Source organism: Hypanus sabinus, chromosome 10 (assembly GCF_030144855.1).
Source record: "Hypanus sabinus isolate sHypSab1 chromosome 10, sHypSab1.hap1, whole genome shotgun sequence".
In the NCBI taxonomy this organism is placed as follows: Eukaryota; Metazoa; Chordata; class Chondrichthyes; order Myliobatiformes; family Dasyatidae; genus Hypanus; species Hypanus sabinus.
The window spans coordinates 134,294,085-134,315,972 of record NC_082715.1 but is presented as its reverse complement, the minus strand read 5'-3'; the positions used below and the strand labels follow the sequence as shown (position 1 = coordinate 134,315,972).

The following is a 21,888-nucleotide window of genomic DNA, read 5'->3' as shown; positions in this document are numbered from 1 at the left end:
ACTGGCCTCCAAACTGACAAACAGTTATCCACCACTACTCTCTGGCATCTCCCATCCAGCCACTGTTGAATCCATTTTACTACTTCAATATTAATACCTAATGACTAAACCTTCCATGCGGAACGTTGTCAAAGGCCTTACTGTAGTCCATATAGACAACATCCACTGCTTCACCATCGTCAACTTTCCTCGTAACCTCTTCAAAAAATTCAATAAGATTTGTCAAACATGACCTTCCACGCACAAATTCATGTTGACTGTTCCTAATCAGACCCCGTCTATCCAGATAATTATATATACCATCTCTAAGAATACTTTCCATTAATTTACCCACCACTGACGTCAAACTGACAGGCCTATAATTGCTAGGTTTACTCTTAGAACCCTTTTTAAACAATGGAGCCACATGAGCAATACACCAGTCCTCCGGCACCATCCCCTTTTCTAATGACATTTGAAATATTTCTGTCAGAGCCCCTGCTATTTCTGCACTGACCTCCCTCAACCAGGACCCAGAGATTTATCCACTTTTATATTCCTTAAAAGCGGCAGTACTTCCTCCTCTTTAATCATGATAGTTTCCATAACTTCCCTACTTGTTCCCCTTACCTTATACAATTCAATATCCTTCTCCGTAGTGAATACCGAAGAAAAGAAATTGTCCAAAATCTCCCCCATTTCTTTCAATTCCACACATAGCTGACCAATCTGATTCTCTAAGGGACCAATTTTATCCCTCACTATCCTTTTGATATTAATATAACTGTAGAAACCCTTTGGATTTATTTTCACCTTGCTTGCTAAAGCAACCTTGTATCTTCTTTTAACTTTTCTAATTTCTTTCTTAAGATTCTTCTTACATTCTTTATATTCCTCAAGCACCTCAGTTACTCCATGCTGCCTATATTTACTGTAGATATCTCTCTTTCTCCTAACCAAGTTTCCAATATCCCTTGAAAACCATGGCTCTCTCAAACTTTTAACCTTTCCTTTCAACCTAACAGGAACATAAAGATTCTGTACCCTTAAAATTTCACCTTTAAATGACTGCTATTTCTCTATTACATCCTTCCCATAAAACAAATTGTCCCAATCCAACCCTTCTAAATCCTTTCACATCGCCTCAAAGTTAGCCTTTCTCCAATCAAAAATCTCAACCCTGGGTCCAGTCCTATTCTTCTCCATAATTATATTGAAACTAATGGCATTGTGGTCACCAGACCCAAAGTGCTCCCCAATACATACCTCCGTTACCTGGCCTATTTCATTCCCTAACAGAAGATCCAACACTGCCCCTTCTCTAGTTGGTACCTCTATGCATTGCTGCAAAAAACTATCCTGCACACATTTTACAAACTCCAAACCATCCATCCCTTTTACAGTATGGGCTTCCCAGTCTATGTGTGGAAAATTAAAATCTTCCACAATCACAACCCTGTGCTTACTACAAATATCTGCTATCTCCTTGCAAGTTTGCTCCTCCAATTCTCGCTCCCCATTAAGTGGTCTATAATACACCCCTATAAGTGTTACTACACCTTTCCCATTCTCAATTCCACCCAGATAGCCTCCCTAGATGAGCCCTCTAATCTATCCTGCCAGGGCACCGCTGTAATATTTTCTCTGACAAGCAACGCAACACCTCCCCCTCTTGTCCTTCTGATTCTATCACACCTGAAGCAATGAAATCCAGGAATATTTAGTTGTCAATCACACCCCTCCTGCAACCATGTTTCACTAATAGCTACAACATCATATTTCCAGGTATCAATCCATGCTCTAAGCTCATCCACCTTTCTTACAATGTTCCTAGCATTAAAATAAATGTATTTAAGAAATTCTCCACTCTTCCTCTCTGTTTATCTCTAACAGTAGAAAGAACTTTACTGTCTTCTTTTTCTTCCTTCTCCCATACATCTGTTCCTAAACTCTGGTTCCCCTCCCACCTCATATCTAGTTTAAGTCCACTGCAGCCTCTCTAGCAAACCTACCTGCAAGAATATTTGTCCCTCTCCAGTTCAGATGTAAACCGTCCCGCTAGAACAGGTCCCACCTTCCCTAGAAAACTGCCCAATTATCTATAAATCTGAAGCCCTACATCCTGCACCATGTCTTCAGCCACGTGTTGATCTGCACTATCTTACTATTTCTAAACCCACCTGCACGTGGCACCGGTAGGAATCCTGAGATTGCTATCCTGGAGGTCCTGTCCTTTAACTTGGCACCTAGCTCCCTAAACTCACCTTTCAGGCCCTCCTCACTCTTCCTACCCACATTATTAGTCCCTACATGGACCACGACATCCGGCTGCTCACCCTCCCTCTTGAGAATACTGAGAACTCGATCTGAGATATCGTGGACCCTGGCACCAGGGAGGCAACAGACCATCCGGGATTCTCGATCTCTTCCACAGAACCTCCTATCTGTCCCCCTAACTATCGAATCCCCTATTGCTACTGCTCGCCTCTGTTCCCTCCTTCCCTTTTGAGCTGAGGGTCCAGTCTCGGTGCCAGAGACGCAACCACTGCAACTTGTCCCTGGTAGGTTGTCCCCACCAACAGTATCCAAAACGGTACACTTATTGTTGATGGGAACGGCCACAGGGGTGCTCTGCTCTTCCTGTCTATTCCCCTTCCCTCTCCGGACAGTCACCCAACTACCTGTCTCCTGACTCCTAGGGGTGACTACCTCCCTGAAACTCTTGTCTATTTCTGCCTCTGTCTCCCAAATGATCCGAAGTTCATCCAGCTCCAGTTCCCTAACAGGGTTTGTCAGGAGCTGCAGCTGGATGCACCTTTCGCAGGTGTAGTCATCAGGGACAGCTGTGCTCGCCCTGCCTTCCCACATACTGCAAACGGAGCACTCAACTGCCCTAACTGCTGCCTCCATTACCTACTCTTAATCTAATTAGATTAATTAAAGGAGCTTACTTGGCCTTACCTCACCTGGAGTGAAGCTCGTATTCAGCCTCTGCTCGCTATTTAAATTCTCCCGCTGCCTCACGGGCTTGCGCAGTCTAGCCTCTTTGCCGCAATCAGTTTAAAAAAAAAGCATCTCTCCGAGCTTCTTTTACCTCTTCCCTCTCTGCCTCTTGTTGCGATTTAAATAAACGTTGAAAACCTCCTCTCCTTTTTAAATCTTTAGCGCGCTACATCACACGCCTGCACAGTCTAGCCTCTTTGCTGCGATCAGTTTAAAAAAAAGCTTCTCTCCGAGCTTCTTTTACCTCTTCCCTCTCCGCCTCTTGCTGCGATTTAAATAACCGTTGAAAACCTCCTCTCCTTTTTAAACCTTTAGCGCGCTACATCACAGGCCTGCGCAGTCTAGCCTCTTTGCTGTGATCAGTTTAAAAAAAAGCTTCTCTCAGAGCTTCTTTTACCTCTTCCCTCTCCGCCTCTTGCTGCGATTTAAATGGGAACAGGAACCGAAAATGATAATGGATGGGCATAAAAACATAAGTTTAACAGTACATCGTGGGATTGAGATTTACTTGAGGTCAGCTGAAGTTACTACTAGAAATAACAAAGATTACTTTGGAAGCTGGCTCTTTTAGGGAAACTACAAGGTAAAAACAAGGAGCAAATGTTAAAACACTTGCTGCAAGTTGTTCAAGGCAGTGAGATGTATAAAAAACAAGGTAGAGATTGAAAATAGAGTCAAGTGTTAAACTCCTTAGCCATGAAAATTAGAGGGCAGAATAAGGTACTCAGATGGACGTTACAATGTTAAAGGTGATAAACATTGTCTCAAAAAAGAGTCACGTGAGATTATGGAGACAGAAGAGATCGGACCAAGTGAGAGGTGGTGTGAGGAAGTGGGAAGCTTTGGAGAAGATATTAATCTGGCTGTTTCCATCTTTCTACCTTTACCCTGACTCTGAACAAAACATTCTCAAACATTTTTCTTTATTAAGCACTTCCATTTATAAATAAATAAAACTAATTTACCTGGCAGGCCAATACATGGAATATTTAATTAGGCAAGCAATCAGATCAATTAATCCTTGGTACATTTAGAAATCTGTAATTGAACTATTTAACGATGTCATGGTGCTGATAAACAAAATAAGGTGCAGAGTATAACATCAGGATATCAAAAAGTTGATTTTCCTTTACAGATGGATGGAAAAGTAATAAGGAGAAATGGAAACTCCACAGTCTATTGTGTCAATAAAATGTTGCAAGATTATAGGAGTTTCCAACTATGAAAACTAGTTTGAAAGCTTTCCATGTACGAATATTTGAAATATAGATCCATTATCTGAACAATGATTGAAAACAAGCAAATAAATATAATATGCAAGCAGATTAAAGTGAAACATAACTGTACAAATGTATATTTAAACAAATTAATTCAAATGTATATATATTTTAAAATTTGTTACCAATAACTGGGAAAATATTAAATAAAAAAAAAACAAAACAACAGAAGTCATGTTGCGAACACAGTATGATACTGACATTCAATCAATGTCAAGATTCCTTGACACATGAGTTAACCTCAAATTGACAACTGGGATAAACACTTTTTTTGACTTTTCAATGTATTTCAAAGCCATTTACAGTCTCAAGAAAAAGTTTGAGACCCCTTTGTAATTACCCGGTTTCTGCATTAATTACTCATAAAATGTGTTCTGATCTTCATCCAAGTTTCAATAATAGAAAAACACAATCTGCCTAAATTAATAACATACAAACAATTGTACTTTTCATGTCTTTACTGAACACGTTGTTTAATCATTCACAGTCCAGGCTGGAAAAAAATTATCTGAACCCTTGTATTTAGTGACTGGTAAAACCTACTTCAGCAGTAATAGCCTTTACCAGATGCTTCCTATAGCTGCTGATTTCAGAGCATTCCTCCATACAAAACTGTTTCAGTCCATCAATATTTCTGTGATACCATACATGACCAGCCTTCTTCCAGTCATGTCACAGCATCTCAATTGGGTAAAGGTCTGGACTCTGACTTGGCCATTCCAAAATACAAATTTTCTTCTTTTTAAACCAATCTGTTGTTTGATTTGCTCTCGTGTTTCAGATCAATGTCTTGTTGCACATCCAACTTTTATTAAACTTCAGGTGACAGACTACTAACCTGACATTTTCCTGTGAAGCGTCTTGATACAATTTTGAATTCATTGTTCCCTCAACGATTGCAAGCTGTCCTGGTTCTGAGGCAGCAAAGCAGCCCTAAACCATGATGGTCCTTCCACTATTCTTCACAACTGGAATGAGGTTTTGGTGTTGGGAGTACAGTGTTCTTTTTCCTACAAACATAGCCAGGTGCATTTCTGCCATAAGTTAAACTTTTGATTCATCTGTCCACAGAACATTGTCCCAGAAATGCCATGGAGCATCCAAATGGTCTTAATGTTTTTTTTGGAGAGGAGTAGTTCCCCTGTGGTTTTCTTCCATGAACACCATTCTTGCTCAGTGTCTTTCTTATAGTGGACACATGATCAGATAATTTAGCAAGTTCTAGAGATTTCTGCAGGTCTTTTGCTGTTATCCTTAGGTTCTTTTTCACCACCTTCAGCATAGGTGTGATCTTTGCAGGACACCCACTCCTGGGAAGAGTAGCAGCAGTACAGAATTTCCTCCATTTGTAGACAATTTCTCTTACTATGGACTGATGAACACTCAGATCTTTAGAAATGCTTTTGTGGCCTTTTTCCAGCTTCACACATCTCTCCAATACTTCTTCCAAGGTCCTCTGAAAGTTGTTTTGATTGAGGCACGGTGCACATAAACTGATTGTTCTTGAGCAGAGCAGGCTCTGTCAATAACCTGGCTTTGTGTCTTTTTTTTAGTATAGGGCAGGGTACCTCTACAACTTCCATTGATTGGAACACCTGACTCCAAACAGCTTTCATAGAAGGCATTGCCCCACAGGTTTACATACTTTTTTGAACCTAGATTGATTGTTCAAATGGTGCACTCAGTATTTATGTGAAGTAGTACAATTGTTTGTTTGTTATTAGTTCAGGCAGATTGTGTTTGTCTATTATTGTGACCAATGAAGATCAGACCATATTTTATGAGTAATTAATGCAGAAAACCAGGTAATTGCAAAGGGTTCACAGACTTTTTCTTGCAACTATAGTTCAATTATGCCTTGTCTTTAATAATAAGCATCTTTTGTAAGTTTGTTGGGAATAGGGAAGGGGGTAAACGTTCTTCAGGAGTGGTGAGTAGCTTTGAAACCTGCTGCTTTGAAAATTGCTTATTAACTGTCAAGATGTGATCAAAGCATGCTTAACTGAGAACATCATTGGAAAAATGCGGTGCTAGACTAAACTTTTATTTAAATAGAAATACTAACACTTCAATTACACTGTCTTCATGATATAAACAGCAGATTCATTCAGAATATAAAATGGTCAAATGGCACAACCTAACCATGATATATTCCAGTAAGATATCTGCACTGTGTCTGATTCATCATTGTCTGGAAATGCTTAGTGTTTGTCTCAGTTCTCACCTGGCACTCAAAAGGAAACATGTAGTTTACCTCACAGCATTTTAAATTTGTAGTCTTGCATATGATTTTTCTTCTAATACACAATACCTACTCATAGGATATATAGTATGTTTACCACTGTGGTTTCTTCATGCAGGCTGTTAAAAATGCATTTCTACCATTTAAGAATTTCTCGTAGCAACTTGCGTTTTTGGCATTTTCAGAGGGGAACAGAAACAAAGACTGTGGATGACTTGGATGGCAGAGTGAAGAAATGTCTTTACCAAAGGAGGTGTAAGGCACTCCTTCCCTCTTCTGCTAGCCTGCCGGTCACCCTTAAGCAAGGTGCTGCACCTGCTTAGCCCCCTATCAGAGTCACATGAAGTCATGGAAGCAGGTGGTGGATGGTCGGGAGCAGCTGATGCATATCATAAGCCCTGGTTACGTGACTACTGACACCAGGGAGACAGCCTCTGAAAAGTATTGATAATGGCTGGAGTCACCTATCTTGCAAAGGCACTGCCCAGAACAGGAACAATCATGGCCATGGGACCACGATCAGCCACGTCATACAACACAGCACATAATGAAAAATGCACACATGTTGCAGTGCTGCGAGCAACCTGCCATCCCTAAGTTTCCATCATAAGGACAGTAATGAATTCAAAGAGGGAAAGAAAGGATAAACCTGGTTATCAGTGTGCAAGTGAACACTACTTCTATTCTTCCAGATGTGGAAAATCAATCCATTAAGAAGTGCAAGAAACTTTCAATCAGAAAGGAATGAAACTAAGAGAGTGCAGAAACTGCTGAAGGAGCTCAGCAGGTGGGAGTGGCATCAGCGGGGGAAAAGTATCGTCGACATTTTGGATTGAAACACTGCATCAGGATTGCGAGTGGAATGGGAAGATGACCAATATAAAGATGGAGGGGGTAGGGGTGAGGCAGGGACTGGTAGGTAAGCGGTGGACTGAGGGATGAATGATGATGGGCAGGTGGAGCCATTTGGAGGTGGTGTGGAGTTGACAGGTGCAGGTGGGTGATAGGTGGAAGCAGACAAGGAGTGAAAAGGCAGATAGAACCAGTTGAAGGGAGTGGGAGCAGGGTGAATCTGGAGACTGCAGCTGGCGGGTAATAAGCAAGGACACAAAGGCCACCAGTGGTGGAATCTACCAAGTAAGGAAGCTGATAATGGGAATCATTCAGGGAGAGGTGAAGGGCAGATGGAATCAGTGGGTAAAACATGTGGGTGGTAAGTGGCTGGAACCAAGGAAGGAAGGACATGAAAATAGCTGATGTGGGAATGAGGCAAGGAAATTCTGGAAAAGGAGACAAAAATGGTAGGTCCAGAAGTAAATTGGAAGAAGAGCAAGGGGAACAAAGGAGGTAAGGATATCTGGTATTGGAAAATACAATACTCATATCATTGGGTTGTAAACTACCCAAATAGAACATGTTATTCCTCTAGTTTGTGCTGGGCCTCATCCTGGCAATGGAGAAGGCTGAGAATAGATGCATCAGTGTGTGAATGAGTTGAAATGGAGTTCGAGATGACCACTGCAGTCAGAGTGCAGGAGCTCTAAAAACCAATTACTTAGTCTGCACTTGATTTTGCCGGGGTAGAGGATGCCACATTGTAGGGACTCTATGCATTAAAACAAGGTTGGAGGTGCACGTGAATCTTTAATTCACCCAAAATAGCTGTTCAGGTCCCTGGATAATGGTGAGGGAGGTGATGTATAATCTTTGCACCTCTTATAGTTGCAAGGAAAAACTAAAGGTCAGGATGGTATGTTTGGGGAGGGATGAACAGATCAGGAAATACTAGTGAGACTAGCCACAAAGGGTGAAGGGTATTGGGAGGAAACGAGGTGGCGAGTGGTGGGAATGAAATTATAGAAGTGGTGTGTTACAAAAATAAATCATTGAGGAACTATACAAGTCTGCAAAAATAAAAAGTAAGAATATTCTGATGGGACAATGTTTGATATGAATGGGAAGTTTTGAGCTTGAATAGCAAACATTGGGAGAATCAAGAGAATAGAAGGGTAGCAATGAAGGGATTACAGCAAGCATGGAGTGAAGTGGGCAATACAGATGTTACGGTACTTTTGCTAGTATTTGAACATTACTCAAGACGTACTTGCAACATTAATGAAATGCATCCAACTTTAAAGGCATTTTGTGACAAATATTTAACAGATATGGTAATGGTCTTAATAAATTTCATAGTTCCAACTTTTGCCTCTGCCTTCTCCAATTATAATATAGAAATAGAATTTAGACTATTTATGAACATTATTGAAAAGATAAAATCTACATGTTTATCATGGACTTACTTAGCTGATGTTATCAGTATACCTTAGCCAAGAAATACATTTTCTTTAAACCCCAATATGTTGTATTAAAATTTCTGGAAAATTAATGGAAATAAAATTTGCATTACCTACTGCATTTCTAACATGTAGTTGGATAGTTGATGTTCAGAGTCAGTTACCAATGTAAATGATATATTTAAAAAAGGCATCTATAAATTTTTATCAGAATGTTAAACAACAAGGGCAGGTGGCAAAATCAATATAAAAAATGCCAATTTGTTTGTTTCGTATGTTGACTTAGTTCCTTTTCAAATAAAAATTCCTAAGCAAAGTCAATGTACTAAGCAAGCAAAGCAATGTAGGGGTCACAATTATTTGAGATTTTTAAGAGCTCTATAAGCAATAGCAAAATAATTGTAACAGTCAGAGATAAAAAAATATCGAACAAGTCCAGAAATTAGAGGTTAACATTGGGACAAATTGCTCGAGGGCCGAACAAGATTCTAAAAATAAAAATCTAAAAAGAGAACAGGTATCATGAGGAACAATCATCACAGGCTTGGAAGTAATAACTTCACCATTCAGACATTAATTTCTTACAGAAGATAGGTACTGTAAGTATATCAATAAAAAAAATGTGATTTAATTGCCTGCCTGGATGCTCAGCAAGGTTCTTGATGTGGCTAAAATTAAACCTTACGAATTATCAAGTTGCAAGTTTATTGTCATTCAACTATATAAATGCATACTGCCAAATGAAACAACGTTCCAAGGTGCACAACACAGTACATACAACTCGCACACAACACATAAAGTAATATTACCACAAACAAATAATAAGTTCCAGAAGATTTACATTTAGATTGACAATTAGATAACTAATTGCTTAGACAGATTATTAAGTGACATGTACTGCAAGCAAAGGGACTTCCATTGGGAGAATAACAGAGACATACAGTTTCTATCTGCAGAAGGCACTGTAAAACTGTTATCCACTGTTTCTAATACGCATTTCATCTGCTGATTACCTGATTTAAAATTGAGAATGGTTTTATAGTGATACTAGAGAACAAATGAGCAACACAAATGTATTAGAAATGTCATCATGCAGTAAATAATGCACAAACTAGTATTAACTGCCTTACCTTTATGCCAGGATTCTCCATACTCTCCCCCTCCTCTGATATTAGCAATAGCTAAAACACCACCAAGATGCCTCACAAAAATAAGCCTTGAAACACTGCAAAAATTAAAACAATGTCTTAGTTTCTCCAATTACTTGCTATATCATTTAGTTTCATTTCAAGATGCTTCAAATAATTAAAAAAATAAACTTGTAAAAGAGAATGTAGCTAGAGCCTTAATTGTGGACCACTTTAATCCTCTCATAGATCGGCTTAATCAAGTTTAAAAAAGCCTTGAGTCAAGTCTGTGAAATGTATTTGAGATAACTTCCCACAACAGCAATGAGGGGCCAATAACTGGTTACTTTAGATACTATGGAATCTCTAATCCTATTGCAGTAAAAGGGAAAACAAACATAATATGAATGAATTTAGAGTAACCTGGTATGAAGCTACAGGGTTAAACTTAAATAAAAGCATTTACACAGAAGCAAGAAGTGGCACTGAAAAAATATTTCATAGTTCTCAACAACAATGCACTAAATTTATGAATGGGGGAAAGGATACACTCTTCCACATGTGCTGAGTTTGTATACTGTGATGTAGGCTACTTCCCACCCTCCAAGGATATGTTAGTTGATAGATTAATTGAATTACTTCTAGTGTAGGTGGATGGTAAGAGAGAATCAAGTATCAGGAGTTAATGGGCATTTGAGAGAAAATGGGTACCTGGAATAGGCAGAGGAAGAAATTAATGGAATTGCTCTGAGAGCCAGTACAGAGTTGATGGGCTGAATGACCTCCATCAATGCTTTATGGAAAATCTAAAATAAAATATAAAAACCCCAGAACCCATGTTTTCTAATGGAAATGCTAACTCTTTATTTGATGAATTGAACATCATGTATTTCTGTGAGAAATGGCAGCTCAAGAGGAGTTAGACAGCAGGTAGCAGGCATGTTGCTGGACTGCTTAATCTATTGCTGGATTCAGCCATTGAGTTAAGAGGCAAAACATTAATGTGAAGAGGGGTCTGATGTAGTTCACCACAGACCTCCAGCTTTGTGCCAGGGATGGACATAGAAATAGCAATCGCACTTACTTATTTAGAGTGCCTGATCCCGTGGGGGAAAGAGGTAAAGTGACTGTGGATTGGAGTTTTTCGCATTTCCCCCTCCCCCCCACTACTTTCAAATCTCTTAGTATCTTTCCCTTCAGTTAGTCTTGACGAAGGGTCTTGGCCTGAAATGTCGACAGTGCTTCTCCTTATAGATGCTGCCTGACCTGCTGTGTTCCACCAGCATTTTGTGTGGATTGGAGTTATTTCACTTGATCTTAAAGTTGAAGATCATTACTTATAATTTAATGTCTTCACTTTTTACAAAATGAACAGATAATGTTCATTTTAATTAATTGAAGAGTTTATAAAATGTCTCCCTCCATCATAAACTGTCTTGGAATAAAATATTGACAACTGTGATAAAAAGAAAGTAGGGGAGGGGTTGTGGGGGAGGAGGGCGGGTGTGAACGTTGAAATCCTCTACCCAAGAAATGTGGATTCTGAATCAGTAAGTGCACTCAAGGCTGAGACAAGAATTTAGGCTTTAATGGAATAGAGTTAACCATTTGGTCCACTCCACTTCTAATTCTCATCTCCTATGAAATTTCCAGCTGTGTCAAACAGAGGGGCACAAATGAACTGTCCAAGCAGACACTCTATCAATCATGCAGACCGAGATGGAACAACACACCAAAGTTAGATGGGAAGGTTCCACACTTGTTTCTTGCTGTTGGCTGATTTCAATTTGAGGCCAGATACACAAACAATGGAGGAAAACAAGATCAGTCAACATTTCCACTGGAAAGTGACAAGAAATCTCTTTCAATAGCTTCTATAGCCAAATAACCTGCCAGCCTTCTAGATCAGGTTTGCATATAATCAGGCATTCTGGTGCAAATGGGATTGATTTATGAAAATAGACCGGAAAATTTACACTTAATACAAACAAAATGTTTCAGTCCTGATGAAGGGTCATGACCAATACACCGACTATTCAGTGCCCTCCTCCCACCCCCCCAGATGCTGTCTAACCTGATTTGCACCAACTTCTTGTGTGAAAAATTCATATTACATTTTGCTTTGAATGTACAAAGCTCTGGGCTGCGTCAGCTAATGGAATAATCCACTGAAATTGCTTTTTCAAGTATAAAGATTTTGACCTTTAAACAAAATATTAAGCAAATGTTAAATTGCATCTTTCTCAGAGCAAAATATATTTTCATTATTCCATTAAGTAACTTGCAACAGGTATTTAGCTCACAGCTAATAAATTCTGTTCAAAATGGAATGGTAATTTATTGGCACCCAGATTTTCAACTGGTAAGGGCTGTGAAAGACCTGTACAAAAGAATACTGTGGAGTCTTTTGGTGATATTCCTCAGAGATATAATTGACAGCTGGAGAAATGTCACAGAAAACTTCTAATACTTTGTTCAAAAGGTCAGAAAATCTTCAAACAATTCACATCTTTAATGATTAATGTGTTTCTTAACTAAGTCTATAAAGTGTATGAAGATAGTCTGCAAAAATATTCCAATGAATTCACTTTGTATTAATTGATCAAAAGTATTATTCTCATTCAATTATCTGTATTAATATGAAAATCCAAGCTGTCCAGTATCTAGAAACAATACTTCCTTTTAATGAACAATGAAAATGAATGAAAAGAAAAGTTGAATAATCTTTAAAATGTCACAATTATTCTCTTTGTAGAGTAGAACTATCTTAGGGCTCTTAACTAAGGGTCATTTGGTTTGAGCCTCACTCAACATGAGGATATAATTCTGCTAACACTAGAGCAGAATACTGAAGCAGTGCTGTAATTTTGGAGGTACTGTTTTGGGGATTATATGTATCCAGGCGAATATCAACAATGTCAGGGTACAGGGTACAGTAAAAGCATTCAGCCCCCAATATAACCATGAACTTCGATCAATTTAAGTGAGAATTTTTATTTGTGAATCACATGCTCTTTTTTTCACAAGAGGCCAAAACACAGAGAAAATTGCAAAGCAAGAAAAACTAAAAAAAAACAAAAATGGAGATGTCAGCAGTTCAAAGGTATTTACCCCCTTTGCTCAGTACTTAGTTGAATCACCTCACGCAGATATCATAGACAGAGGTCTTTTTGGTTAAGTCTCTATTAGCTTTGCACAATGTGGAGCAGGATTTGCCAATTCCTTCCTACGTAAATGCTCAAGCTGTACCAGGTTAGTTAAGGAGTGGCGGTGGATAGAAATCTTGAGGTCTTGCTAGAGGTGTTCCATTGGATTAAGGACAGGACTCTGGGCCACTCAAGGACAACTTTCTTGATTTGAAGCCATTCCTTGGTTGCTCTCACTGTGTGCTTTGTGTCATTGTCCTGCCGAAAGATGAACTTCCTCACCAGTATAGGCTTTCTGGCAGAGGCTAGCAGGTTTTTAATCCAGGCTCTCTCTGCATTCAGCACCATTCATCTTCTTATCAATCCTGACCAGATTTCCTATCCCTGCTGCTGAAAAGCATCCAAATAGCAAGATGCTACCTCCACCATACTTTATAGTAGGATGGTATTACCTGGCTGATGTGTAGCTACACGTACTGCTTAGTATTGAGGCCAAAAAGTTATACTTTAGTCTCATCTGACCACAAAACCTTCTTCCAGGTCTTCATAGTATCTTCTAAGTGTTGCTTTGCAAAGTCTTTATGGGCAAGGATATGCATTTTTTTTTAAAGCTACGGCTTCTTCCTTGCCAGTCTTCCATGAGTACTCTTTTTGTGCAAGGCCTTAGAAAACGTGGGGCTAGGAACTTCATTTCCAGTTGCAGCTGCTGATTTCTGCAGCTCCCTCAGAGTGACTGTTGGTGTCACAGTATCCTCTCTGACAAGTGCCAATCTTCTTCAGTGACTAGGTTTAGAGGGTTGTCTTGACCAAGGCAGTGTGGCTGGGGTTTCATTTTTTTTTTTCACTTTTTCATGATGGACTGCACTGAGCTCAGAGTACCCTTCCTCAGATTTGTGCTTCTCTGTTATCATTTCTCTGACTTGCCTTGTCTTTTGCCTTGACTCTTTTGTCATTTTGGTTTGGACTGTTGAAAATCTACTGTTGGAGCTTGAGGAAAGAGCAGATATTTATTCAGGTGATCCTCCAGTTTTCCACATCAACAAATTTGGTGAGCTGGTAAGGTATTTAGTATAGTAACTACAAAAGGAATGAATACTTTTTCTGCCTCACAATTTTAGTTTTTAACTTTCAGTAAACTATCGACAGGTTTTGGAATTTTTCTTTTGATTTAACATTATGCACAATGTTTTGTACATTAGCTCAAAAATCTTCCTTAATTATATTTTAAATTTAGAAAAGAGATAGTAAAATGTGAAAATAGTTGTGGGGCCTGAATACTTTTTCAAGGCACTGTATTTTTTTTTAAAGAATCTGTTTTCCTTTATAACCTAATCAAACAAAATAGATTACAAATGACTTTCCACATTATGGCAGTCTGAATAACAGAAATTCACCCTTATCGAAAACAAAATTCATTCGCATCTGATGGCAGAGGGGAGAAGCTGTTCCTAATGCTGAGTGTGTCTCCACACTTTCGTACCTTCTCCTTGATGGTAGCAAGAAGAGGACATGTCCGGATGACAGGGGCTGTTATTGATGAATGCTGTCTTTTTGAGGCATCGCCTTTTGAAGATGTCCTTGATGCTGGGTAGGCCAATTCCCCTGATGGAGCTGGTTGTGTCTGCAACTTTCTACAGCTTTTTGCAATCCTGTGCAGTGGCCCCTCCATATCAGATGATGACATAACCAGTTTGAAAGCTCTCCACGGTACGTCTGTAGAAATTTGCTGGAGTCTTTGGTGACATACCGAATTTCCTCAGTTAAATATAGTACCTGTCATGCCTTCCTTGTAATTGGAACAATACGCTGGGCCCAGGATAGATCTTCAGTGATACTGACACCCAGGAACTTGTGACAACTCACCCTTTCCATTGCTGATCCTTCGATAAGGACTGGTGTGGATTACCTCAACATCGCCTTCCTGAAGTCCACAATCAAATACATGGTCTTACTGATGTTGAGTACAAAGTTGTTGTTGTGACACCACTCAACCAGCTGAATATCTCTCTTGTTTGCCTCCTTGTTACCATTTGAAATTTTGCCAAAAACAGTCGTTTCATCGGCAAATGTACAGATGTCATTTGAGCTGTGCAATTATGGGTGCAGAGAGAGCAGAGCAGTCAGCTAAGCACACATCCCTAAGGTTTGCCAGTGCTGATTGTCCGCAAGATGTTATCTCTGATCCACACAGGCTGTAGTCTCCCAATGAGTCAAGGACCAGTTGCAGAGGGAGGTATAGAGCCCCAGGTTTTGAAGCTTGCTGACTAATACCGACAGTACGATGGTGTTGAACGCTGAGCTGAAATCAACCAGAAGCCTCATGTAGGAATTGCTACAGTCCATATGGTCCAAAAGTCTGGAATATTGACTAAAAATTCACTCTTATGAAAAAGTTAAATATAGACAAAAAATTATTTTTCCCCAACTTTATTCCTTAATACATATATAGGTAATATGGCTTATCGTTATTGATTTTCTAGGAACACAACCCTCCCCCATGATGCAGGGTATACCCGTGACTGGTTATTTTTTTCTAAAACAGTTTATGACAATGTACTGTGTATCAGTTCAGACAATTTTCAAATCATCAGTAACTAACATCTTAATGTGGATTCATGCTGCATGTTGCTGGTTTGAGCAGTTTTGAATGGTCCATAGGAGACCGTTGCTCGATTGTGTGGTGTTTGCTTTGTTTTATTGAAGTGATAAAATATTCCAGTTGCTGATGTTTGAATTTGACAGGTGTTTTGTTTGGTCTGGTTTAAGTTCTGTGCTGTGGATGCGCGGGCAGCTTGTTGGCTACATTTACTGAAATGGAATATTGCCGGTACTGTGGACAAAGAGTTAATTGCAAGTGGCGCAATAAGGAGAAAGTAACGAGTGAATTGAAGCATGGAACTGACGCAAGCAACCCTTGTATTGGGGCTGGCAGAAGAGAAATTAAACTTACTTCAAAAGTTTTAGCAGGTAGAATCAGAAGTCTTCAAAAGGAATATAAAACAAACGTGAAAAAATTAAAAGTTTAATACCATCAATTAGGGATCTTATGGGAAATAAGGAAATGCCTATCTTGAGGACCTGACTGGGCTCTGTGAAGCTGTTGCTAAGCAACATCACATGCCGTTGTCATTACTTCAAGGTCGAACAAGACAAACAGAACCAGGTGCTTTACAAACACTTGATGTCTTAGTAATGCATTCATAAGGGTTATTATACAACAGTTGACTCAAACATGTACCATTGAAGGTCATGTTGCTGAAACAAGTGAATATGAGTTTCACTTCCCATCAGGCTATGTTTCTCAAACTCCACAGCATGTTTCGAATATGTATATAGCAGAGGTCCCACAGGATGACGTAAACCTTAGTGATAGTGTGTCAAATGCCAGCTCTCAAAGTCCTGCGGCAGGCAGAGCATCTTCTGTATCTAATATCTCCTCTGCATCTAATATCTCCTCTGCAAGCATTTAAATAAGGCTGATTTAGCTACATTAATCACATGACAACAATTTCTGAAGGACAGGCATGTTCTGGAAGAGCAAGAGGAACAGCTATGGAAAAAGATGGAGCAGAAATTGCTGCACAGGTCAGCAAAGTTAATGTGCCGAGGGCTTCAAGTGAGGCAAGCGTTAAAAGGCTCCAGCGGTGTGAGTTCCTGTATTGAAAGGGCACAGAAGAAAACGAAAACATTCAACGTCAACTTTGATTCATTTGTTCCTCAAATGTCTGTGAAATATGAGCTGGACCCCCAAGAGGGAATTCAGGGTGTTTACTCTCAGCCTGCACTAATGAGGCACGCTCAACCTCTGTCATTTCCCACAGCTTGAAGAGCTCATGGGGACATTCACTTACAGCATGGGAACGCTTGATTCAGGCAATAAATACGAAAATAGTATTATTGATATTATGAGGAAGCAAAATGAAATAACAACCTTATTGCTAAAACAGTAATGCATTTCATCTTTGCTGAAAAGAGAGATTCAAATCTTCAATAGGGATTTATTTTTAGTATTGTGCATTCATAAGGGCTTTTTAAAATAGTGTTGAAGGCAAGACTGACAGCTATGGTAACTGCCTCTATTTCCTTAACAGTAGTCTAGGGATTGCCATAGAGAACTTGTCAGAGGTTGCCAGCACGACGATCCCAAGAAAGGATATCTAAAGTCTAAGGCTTTACTACAGAAATATTTTGGTAATGAACAGAAAATTGCATTTGCCTACATGCAAAAGCTTCTTAGGTGCCTATCAAAACTGAAGATGTGAAATCTTTCAAGACTATAGTCTTCATTAATGACTATTGCAATGGCAGTACATGCATGAACTGGACATGCCTGTTAATATGGTGATTGTCATAATGAAATTGCCCTATATGCTTAGGATTAAATGGAGAACAGCGTTCTGTGAACTGCAAGAGAGGCACAACCAAAAAACTACTTTTGGTGACCCAGCTGACTTTATTGAAAAGCAAAGTAAAGATTGCTACACACCCGGTATTTGGCAACATACAGGATGCTACATCACCAGCAATAAGCAAAGGCGTGAAAAAAACTAAATCACAATTTCATTCTAAGGCTAAAGGAAACAGCCTTGCCACTACTGTGGCCACTGTGAAAAGTAAAGCTAAAAGTGAACCTGGACCCAAGGGAAATGGTCCTGTCAGTCAAAAGTGTTTGCCTATTCTGCAAGGGTGAACATACATTGGATTCGTGCACTCAGCTGGAGAAAAGGGCTCATAGTGAGCGAATTGCCTTCCCAAAGAAAAATGGTGCCTGCTTTGTTGTTTGTGTACAGGACACATTAACAAGGATTACAGGAAGTGTCTTTCATGCAAGGTATGCAGTGGCAGGCATCCCTGCATACTTCACTTTCACTCTAATGAAAAGGGTACAGAATCAAAACAAGCCATGAAAGAATCAGACACATAAGAGAGTGCTATCTATCGCCTTACAGGGGCTGGTGATCATGATCGTAAACTTCCCATAATTTCATTACAAGTGAAGTCTAAGAAGGGTAACAAGACAGTGGTTACTTATGCTTTCCTGGATCAAGGAAGTACAACAGTGTTCTGCACAGTGGACCTCATGAGCATGCTCAAACTCACAGGAAAAAGGACATGCATCCTCTTATGTACCATGGGCCAAGAGAAGATTGTCAGTAGCTACTGTGGTTCAGGAATGAAGTGGCTTCTGGCTTAGGTGGCTGTGAACTACTGAACACCTATACACAGGAAGGTATGCCGGTCCACAGAAGGAATGTTTCATGTCAGAGGGACCTCCAGGGATGGTCTCACCTGAAACATCCATTTGCCACAGATTGATTCAGAAATTGAGCTGCCGATTGGGATAAATGTGCCTAAAGCATTGGAGCCATTGCAAATAATTCACAGTATTAATGATGGACCTTATGCAATTAGAACAATAATAGGTTGGACTGTGAATGGATCACTGAAAGGAGACCATGGTGTTAGGAGAAATGGTGCACAGCCACAGCTCAGTTTAAACTTGGATGAACTTTGGCAGCTGCAGCCCAAAGCAGCTTCCCTCAATGCAGGTAGGATGAACGACCTGGTTTGTCAAGAGAAGACCAGAAAGTCATGGAACTGCAGTGAAGTTGTTTACAGTGAAGGGTTCATATTTACCTGTCTAGCTATGTTAGCTGTTCACTTTGAAGTGGCATCTTCTTTGGACACAAATTCCTTTGTTAATGCACTTTGACACTTTATAGCTAAACTAAGCCAGGTTCCTAAACTGCACTCTGATAATGCGACAAACTTTGTTGGAGCTGAGTGCAAGTTGCATGAAGCCATTGAGAAGTGGAATCATTCATGGATCAGTGATGTCCTTCAGAAAGGAATTCAGTGGGTTTTTAATTCCCTGGGAGGTTCACATTCTGGAGGAACATGGGAGAGACTGATCAGGTCTGTGCAAAGGGTCCTCAATGCCACCATGAAGGTACAGAATCTTGACAAAGAAGGTTTTTACACAGTCCTTTGTGAAGTAGAGACTATTATCAATGGTCGTCCAATTGCTGAAGCAATGACTTGGAAGTACCAACACCCAACCACCTGTTGGTTCTCACCATCCTTACACCCAGAAGAGTTCCAAAATGAAGACATGTATGCTCACTGAAGATGGAAGTAGGCCCAATATACTATGTCAAACTTGTTTTGGGAACTTCAGGTCAAGGAGTATTTACCATAGCTACAGAAACATCAAAAATGGTCAAGTATAAAACACATTTCCTCCCAGGAAACACTGTACTTATAGTTGTCAACACAGCACCTTGAAACTCACGGATTATGCGAAGAGTGACTCAAGACTTTCCAGACAAAAGAGGACTTGTGCGAAAGGTGGGCATCAAGACCAAGACCAGCTGTCTGGTCAGGCCTATAACCAAGATCTGTCTTCTACAGGAGGCAGAGTGTTGAAAAGCTGAAGGTTTAGAAGTTTCATGACTGACTTGACAGAAAGTATTAGTAAAAATCACTCTGTACTGGGCTAAGTCCTGGTAACCTCTGGCCAAGATGACTGTTACATGTCTTGCGTGGAAAAAGAGAGGGGACATTTATATAAATGTTAAGATGTTTAACCCTGAAGATTCTGTGTCCCCTATTTTAGTAGTATGCAGTTGTAATTATCATAGTATAATAAATAGGGGCTGAGATGTAAGAGCCATGTATCTATTCTCTGTCTGTCTGTACTGAATTTTGTGCTGAATATTTATTATGGGTAACTTGTCATGTGGCAGAAGCAAATGAGAAAAGTTACATATTCATGTTTTGTCTTTAGGCCAGCTTAGTCTAGTTAGAACAAGGGAGTGGGCCGGGGGTGATATATTTATGTTGACCGCCGGTTACGTTTAATTACACTAATTTAGCTGAAACACTTGGTACACTAATTGGAATGTTAATTTCGCCATCTTTAGTTTCAGAAGTTTTAATCGCCATAAGATTGCTCATCTTTGCTGGTTTTGTAATAAAGGATCAAATGTACTTTGTTGAATTTGGAAATTTGTTATTTTGGAAGAGCATCATACATTTTCAACTCCTGTACTCAACCTTTGTGTGGTTTTGGTTTAATTAAATTTGTAAAATAATTAATTCAGTTAATTATATTGAGAATACAAAATGAAATATGGGGTTCAGAACAAAATAAATGATTACATTCACATTCAACCTAGAGTTATAAACAGTTCTTCAAAAATATATTTTACACCTGATCTGAAAAAGGAAGTTCTGTAGAAAAAATTCAAATTGGATTATTATTCAAGGTCAATCTATACTTTCTTGATATATTCTGATTACATTTAAACCTGACCGGTTATAAACCTTAAATACTGGAACAAAAGCAGATTTCACCAATTTATCGTTACTTTATTTAGCATTATGTTTGTTTCTGAGAGCTTTCTTCATCACATGCTGAATTATAAAAAGATGCTATTCTCCACAGAATTCTTTTCTTCCAAAAACAAGCTAGCAGGGACATTGTCCTTTATAACAAATTAAACTGTATGCAAGTCAGCCAACCAAAAAAAACCCAAGGGCAAAATATAACCTCTCTTCCTTTTTTTGCTATGCTGATTTAACATACAGCACATTGTAGCAATTATGTTCAGTTCCTTTGGGACTAGATGTAAATTTTGACATTTTTGTCACTTGTCTACCCATTATGCTTTCCTCTTTCAACTATGAAACCAAGAAAGGGATTTTTAAATATACCAATTAGAAAAAAACCATCTGAAGACCCCTTGGACTATTTCTAAAGTCAACTAACTACATTTGCAATGGAGACTATTCCAAGTATAGGATCTTGCTTGGTGTACCAACACTACTTCCTCACATAAAAAGTATGAATATTGTGCTAATTCATTAAGAGCTTTGAGGATTCAATCTGAATTGCTGATACTCTGATGCATTGAAACACAAATGCAGTAGCAGAATTAAAAACAATTGCAATCCTGCACACTTCTAGCCAATGGTTAGATCCAAGATCTCCAAAAGAAAAGTTATTAAAGGTGTATTCCAGGGTTTACAAAATGATACCAAATAGCTTGAATATATGTGTTTGCTAATAGAGGGTGGTGGGGTAGAGATACGACTCTACCAAAGGAGGTGCAAGGTACTCCTTCCCTCTGCTAACGTGCAGGTCACCTTTGGGCAAGATGTAGAAGCAGCTTAGCCCCTGACAACCCCCCCCCCACCCATCCCCTGAATCAGGGTCACATGAAGTCATGGGAGCAGGCGGTGGATTGGCTATATGAGCAGCTGGTACATATAACAAGTTCTGCTTATGTGGCCACTGACACCAGGCAGACAATCTCTGAAGAGTATTGATAATAGCCTGGGTCATGTAAAGACACTGCACAGGGAGAAGGCAATGACAAACCACTTCTGTGGGAAAAAATTGCCAAGAAATCATGATCGTGGAAGACCATGAACACTCGCATCATGCGACATGGCACACAATGAATGAACAAGCTAACAGAGGAAAACTGATAAATCAAAAACCCAGAAATAAAAACTAGAGCACATCTGGTATTAAATAAGCAATAATGATTACTTAATGACCTGCAAATAAGACAAGCTCAATATTCAAGGAATTTTCAAATTAATCAAAGACTACTAATAATAAATGTTTGTTAATATATAACAGATAAGTTTAAGCTCTATTGCAATTAAAATTAAATACCACGGTGATAATAGGCAATTGCTTTCAACCTGCATGCTCAAACACAATAAAAATGTGTTGACATTAGAATGGTATTATAGCTTGATGATGAGTCAGACCATCTTGGATCGATGCAAGCATTTTCTGTGCATTAC

At 39.3% G+C, this 21,888-nt stretch overlaps 1 protein-coding gene across 1 annotated transcript in view; it reads right to left on the bottom strand.

Moving 5' to 3' along the window:
- Positions 1-21,888, bottom strand: part of LOC132401139 (prolyl endopeptidase-like) — a 181,551-nt gene that overhangs the window by 50,113 nt on the left and 109,550 nt on the right. Inside the window, exon 12 of the mRNA XM_059983028.1 lies at positions 9,926-10,020. Coding sequence (XP_059839011.1) covers positions 9,926-10,020 — 95 coding nt within the window. The remainder of the gene's footprint in view (positions 1-9,925; positions 10,021-21,888) is intronic.